The sequence below is a fragment of the Pecten maximus genome, chromosome 2 (genome assembly GCF_902652985.1).
Source record: "Pecten maximus chromosome 2, xPecMax1.1, whole genome shotgun sequence".
Classification (NCBI taxonomy): Eukaryota; Metazoa; Mollusca; class Bivalvia; order Pectinida; family Pectinidae; genus Pecten; species Pecten maximus.
The window spans coordinates 39969269-39976102 of record NC_047016.1 but is presented as its reverse complement, the minus strand read 5'-3'; the positions used below and the strand labels follow the sequence as shown (position 1 = coordinate 39976102).

The 6834-nt window shown below is 34.5% G+C and overlaps 1 protein-coding gene across 1 annotated transcript; it reads left to right on the top strand.

The window, feature by feature from the left end:
* Nucleotides 1-326: 326 nt before the first annotated feature.
* On the top strand, nucleotides 327-6151 carry LOC117343008 (neurogenic locus notch homolog protein 1-like). Its single transcript, XM_033905335.1, has 10 exons — nucleotides 327-468; nucleotides 861-1091; nucleotides 1447-1617; nucleotides 1837-2031; nucleotides 2304-2573; nucleotides 3107-3301; nucleotides 3689-3844; nucleotides 4338-4505; nucleotides 5157-5262; nucleotides 5632-6151. The coding sequence occupies exons 1-10, from the start codon at nucleotides 327-329 to the stop codon at nucleotides 5840-5842; spliced, it is 1845 nt and encodes a 614-aa protein (XP_033761226.1). The 3' UTR covers nucleotides 5843-6151.
* The last annotated feature ends 683 nt before the right edge of the window (nucleotides 6152-6834 follow it).

The window sequence follows — 6834 nt, the reverse complement described above, 5'->3', positions numbered from 1 at the left end:
CTTCACACGTAGTTTTTCATTGGTCCCTAGTTGTGTAAATGTAGGTTTGAGTTTGATCGGGAAAACAAAATGGCCGACAGGCAGCCGCTTTTGACAGTTGAGCGTAATGATCATATGTGATCTCTTTTATTTCAAAGACCCAACTCAAAATGCATTTTTATATTTACGACAAAAGTGTTTTTTCTGTAAATGTATTTTTTTGTATCATTTTAGGATTTTAATACTTAACGAATATCTTTTAAAAAATACATTACCAATGCCATGGTGAAATTACGGCTTCTTCATTTTCCTTCCTGTTTTAAGGTTGTCAAATTTCTGGCTTACAAATGACAAATACCAGTAGAAGTGATGCTGATATACAGACAGACATCACGACGTGTTCACCTAATGTCGACGACGCCATTTACAGCATGGACAACTTCAAAGATACCATTGGGGTCGACATTGACACGCCTTCCAAGTGTGACGGTAATGCTTTTATGAAGTCATATTATGTACTTTTGTAAGAAGAAGTGATTATGAATCAAGTATGTGTATTGTCTCACTTTAGATTTAAATTGAAATTATTTTGCGTGATACGCTCTCTCTTTAGCAAACATTAGCCTCAGACTATATGTGCGCTCATATTATCAGCCAAAAAGTGCCAAATACATCTATTACATGTTTTTATTATGCTTACGAAAACTGCGGCACGCTGACGTCAAATGAATTAAAAAGAGCTATAACACAATCTTTATATTTTAATTTCTCTCAGTAATGATTGCATTTTTTGACATTATGGACTGATAACATATTTTGAAAATGCTTGCAACAAGCTACATTAAATAATTATTTTCTAAAAAAACACTTCCTTTTTAAAGATGTTGACGAGTGCGCCGCATATCCATGTGGTGTCCATTTTTGCGAGAATCTATTGAATGGATACCGATGTTATTGTAAGAGTGGCTACACGGGAGAAAACTGTGATAATGGTCCGGACTTCTGTGTTAACAACCAATGCGAGCACGCAGCGACATGCATCAGTGGTGCTTGGAATTATACGTGCGCATGTGCAGTGGGCTTTAAGGGAACTCTGTGCGAGGACGAAATAGGTAACTATTGTAGTACCGTATTAACAAGGAGAAAAAGCAAACACGAATATAATACGTATTTACAAATAAACGTTAAAACGGGGAAGTAATTGATTTATATCATAAGTTTTCTCACCTTCATAATTCCGAATTACAGCATGACAAGAAAACTCTAAGAATTGCCACCATGTCTTTAGTTCAGTGCTAAACAGATCAACAATTATTTCTTTTAACTAACCATTTTGATACATACACATGGAATAAGTACATTTAGGATTTTTAAATACAGTTAAAATAAAGTTATCTTTACCTGCTATTGAGGTTCCTCATTTATTGATGTTTTATTTTCCATCAATAATGTTACTCCTTTCCTTAGTTAATGGAAACTGGGTGGAATGGGGGAAATATGACGAATGCAGTAAAAGTTGTGAAGGAGGAATCCAAACACGGACAAGAACGTGTACCAACCCATCCCCGGGACCGGATGGTGCCGATTGTTCAGGAAGTAGCCAAGATCAAGTCTCCTGTAACACGGATCCATGTCCTAGTAAATACACTTTTTTGCGTACTTTACGACAGTTATTTGATTTCTTTTCCATTTTGGGCCATCTGTATCACTTACCAATCACAGAAGGACGAACAATATTATGATTCAGCGTTTTTGCTTTGGCGTATTTTAATTTCAATTGGTATTGAATGGTACTATCGATTGTATGTCTTTTGCGTAATGCTTCCACTATTTTTCTATCAATTTGGAATGTTGTAGAATGTGCCCCAGTCGGATATCTTTTGCTGAAAAGCAGGAACACAAAAAAGGATCATTGTGTAACTGAAGGAGACTACACGCGATGTGAAATAATCTGTGAAACAGGAATGGAATTCGTCAATCTACCCTTGAATTACTATGAATGTGGTGCAAACACCTCATATGCATGGAGCGGAATCCCTCCAAGCTGTGCAAGTAAGCTTTCCACCGAATATTGCGTTTACATACAAGTAGATGTGAAAATGTATGAATTAAAAAGAAAAATCATAACAGCGTTATATGTTATATTTCAGTTACGATGTATTAATGATCAAAATCGTTTCCGACGTTTTCCCATTGACCGTAAACAGTTCCTGAGTTATATCCATCACGATAGCGTTACCAAACAACGTGTTAAGCTACTGTAATCATTGCGCAATAGCATACATCAACATACTACACTTAACATTTATTATTATATTTCACAGCTTCAATTCCTGGAAGGCGTTTGGCTGTCCGTACATCCGCGACATATCCTGTTGCCCCTCCCTGTGGAACAGAGACCGATCAAGCATTAAACTCGGCAGCAGGAGAAGCCCAGTGTGTACGTAACAATGCCTGTGACGTGTCTATAACCACCACCGGATGCTCTTCTAGACGTAAACGAGACACAGCCATAACAGCAGAGATGTCTTTCTCCATTAATTTGGAAGAACTTCAGGATTTCAACCTCACTGCATTGTTAGAAGACAATATCGGTAAGATTTCGTGTTTCGTTCGGTTATTTTTTTTATTTCCGTATTAATTTTAAACATGTCTACCATAACAGTAGAGATGTCTTTCTCCATTAATTTGGAAGACCTTTAGGATTTCAATCTCACCGCATTATTAAAACATAATACAGGTAAATGTTAGCGATTGAGTAATTAACACTTACAAGGTTGGAAAAAGTTCATTGTATAACAGTCAGGTAGTGTCCGATAAATATGCATTTAGAAAGATTTTCGGAAATGAAAAAAAAAAAAAAAAAAAAAAATTAGTACCGGTACATTTCTGGTATATAAAACAGATATTACTGACATGTAAATGTAATCGTCACTTAAAATTGATTGAAACGAGCGCAGAATATTTGATCTATAACTACAATAAAACCATGTGTTTGGAAAGGGCAAGTAACTTCTCCTTCATTGACAATGCCTGTCACATGTATTGAGAACTAGGATGATGACAAAAAAGTTATCTATATTGAAATTGTATAAACATTAAACAAAGATTGTATGCTTTCAAACAGTGAGTGCAGACCTCCAGACCTACATCACGGCCATGGCTGAATTGGAACAGACTGCACAGGAAATCAACAACTCTATCTCAGATTTCTTTGTCGTGAATGTCAACAATGTCCATTACAACATTGACCCCAGCACATTTTCTATTTCTGGTGTGATCACATGTCCGAATGGCACAATTACAATCGACGGCGCCTGTGGTAAGTCGATCATGTGTGGCAGTATTGTATCTTTTTTTCTGCTGGTAAGGGAAAATTAGGCCAGATTTATATCTTTAAATAATTGAGATTTTTTGAGGACTTTCAAATTTGATTTCAATGTCGAACCTAAAAATGATGAATTATTAATTCTTGAATTATCATTTACAAATACATTATAAACATTGAAAACATTAAAAATCCCTGAAGAATATAACATCTGTTTGATATGAATATCATTGCGAGGGACATTCCCATAGAAATACTTTATATTGCATTATACCTAAACTAATATTTATTCATATAACATTTTGGCAAAATATCTCGATTAAAAACTTCTTATCGTCAATATTTACATTATATCACAATACGATATGTGTTTGGCTACAGTTCAGTGCCCAGCAGGTACAAGTGAAGAAAACGGATGGTGTGTTTACTGTGAACTAGGGACTTACCAGAACCAGGAAGGACAGACCGAGTGTCTAGCATGTCCGACTGGTTATACCACGCAGTTTGTGGGGATGATTGACGTCGCCAACTGTTCTGGTAAAATCTTTACATAATCATACTGAATGATAATTATTCAATTCTACATTGTTTTTGAACGATCAAAAGGGAAAAAAATATTTGGTTTATATTGTCATGCAAATATATTCATATATAACATTTGCAGTCCTGTAATAAATTGAGTTGCAGTCAATATCATTTATGTACTGTACAATATATTATCATAAAGGATAACCATTTGTAATTTAAGAGTGTTGCTTCCTGACTGTGAAATAGTTTGCTTTCTTGCTTATAATAAAAACTGGGACAGGAATAGTAAGAAAATCTATACTGATTAAAAATAGCTATCTCAAGATGTTATTTTCAGTATGATACTTATTCGTGGTCATCCGTCCAATATCTACCTCTCACAGTATACTTTACAGTAGGAAGAATAATTGACTCATAAGTTTTAGATTCAGACCTACTCCATACGTACTAAAACTATTATTCATTATAAGTGATGCGTTTAAAATGAAGTGATTTCACACAGTTGAAGAAACGTCAACAAGCAGTACTTCAGCAGTTGCATCAAGTACAACAGCTATACCTACAACTACAACATCCTCGATTTCCTCGTCCTCAACCGGAAGCGGAACCACTATTACAGAGGAAAAAACAACACCTGTTACAAAGAATGGCCCGTACAGGATTGGGAACAGTATGTCTTTTATAAGTTTGTATCTTCACAATAATACGGGTACGGTTGATATGTTTTCGCGGTCATTAAAAATAGAATAAAATTAATACAAACGAATAATCACAAACAGTGTAAATTTTACCAGATGTGGTTGTGCGAAATGTAAATCCTTCGGAACTAAATCCGTCTCAGACCATCACGTCCCGGGAAATTCAACAACTACACATTATATCACATTTATCAGTATGAAAGGCAAGGTTAATAATGTATCCTCTAAATCGTGTTTTACCAACACAAATGCTGATATTAAAAACGTAGTTTACCAAACGCTACTTATGTTACTTAAACCGGTGTCAACAATGTAGCCAGACGGATGCGTATATTGATAATGCAAACATTAGAAAATTATATCAAACGATTTTGGTTTCCATATGATCACACTTATCAAACACGGTGATGATCAAGTTGTATCTTCTCTTCAAAACATTATGTTCGTATGTGTCTGGTAGACGGATGGCACAGTGGTTGACCACTTTGGTTTTTTTCCGAGATTCCTTCAGTAATAAGATTTCCCGAGCGCTTCCATCTAGGTCAGAAAGAATGGTTAATGTAAGTTGATATCACTTTAACGATGATTGTAAAGCATATAGAGCTTACATTTATGTGTTTCAGGATCAACAATGACTATTTTAGTCATTACGATATCAGTAGTGTCGGTCGCCGTTATTATCTTAGCTGCTTCTATTACCATTTACTGCAAGACCCGAAAGAATGCCAGGTATGTAACATGTACACATAAAACATATATTATCTCGTAATTAAATCAAGACATATTTTGCGTTAGTAAAGGTAGAAAATAAGCTATATATATATATATATGTTGATGTATTTCAAGACAGTCTTAATTCTTATTCAATTGAAATGTTTAAATTTAACTATCTAATATATTTTTAAATTGTATGTTTTACAAAGTTTCGATTTATAATCAAGCTAATCTCTCCGGCCGAGTATCCCATTACCTGTTTCAATTATAATATATGTAGATATTGACACGCGTAGTACTTCAGCTTGGCAAAAATCTGTTCATTTTATGTACATTTGTATAGAGAGAGTTTAGACCATGATTATTTACAATTGCCATTTGCAGAAACCGGTTGAGATCACGTGAACAGTACACACGTCAGAGAAGTTCGGTCTCCATCAACATGGTAAATCCGACAGTTCATACGAAGTTCAAACGCCCTCCACAGTTTAACGAGTATAGCGAAATGCCCAGTAATCTGCCGTATGCAACAATCATGGAAACGACAACAGCAATGGCGAATGAAAAGACATCACAATTCACGAAACATACTTGATATGTTTGGATTTACAAAGATAAAGAACAAAGCAACTTATTGGACTTTGTCATTCACCAATTACATTAAAAAAAAATATGCGTACAGGTCTACGAACAAAAATGCAAAACATGTATCAAACAATTGATAACATCAAAAAACATTTAATTTACCTTTTTCAAAATCCTAAACTATTCAGCCTGTTACCATTAGATTCCTAAACAATTAACAATATCTTATTTACATCAGTTTTCTTTTTGACAGTGCGTTAAGTTTTTGGTGCAAGTGTTGAAAGGTATTAATACATCACTTTATAATTGTACTAGGGTGTTGATAATTGGCAATAGAGTTCCTCTGGGGTTAGACTATCCCCTGCCAGAGTTAAACTAAAAGATTTTTTTGGGAAAAAACCAGAATTTTCAAATTTTTGGACTTAGAATATTTTTGCGTTAAGTTTTTTGTGCAAGTTTTAAGAGGTTTGAATACATCACTATATAATTGTACAAGGGTGCTGATATTTGGCAATAGAGTCCCTATGGAGTAAGACAATCCCCTCCTGGAGTAAAACTTAAAAAAAAAAAATTGGATTTTTTCTTTTTAAATCTGTGTATTTTTGTTTTTGTTTTTAAATCTTTGGACTTTGTGTTAAGTTTATATTGTGAGTGTTGAAAGGCATAGTAATACATGGTATTAGGTTCCCTGTGGGGGTTAAACTATCCCTTTCCTGAGTTAAACTGAAATGTTTTTTTGAGGAAAAAACACATTTTTAAAAAATTTCGTGCAAATGTTGAAAGCTTTTTAACACATCACTTTATGATTGTACTAGGGTGCTGATATTTGGTAAAAGAGTCCCTATGGAGTTACACTATCCTTTCTTGGGGTGAAACTGAATATAAAACAATATGAAAACTTCACAATAGACAATTTATACCGGTCCACATTTTTCAAGGGAGACAACTATCATTAGGATATGTTGTCAAAAAATTGAAGAAATATGTCCAAAAGCAATTACA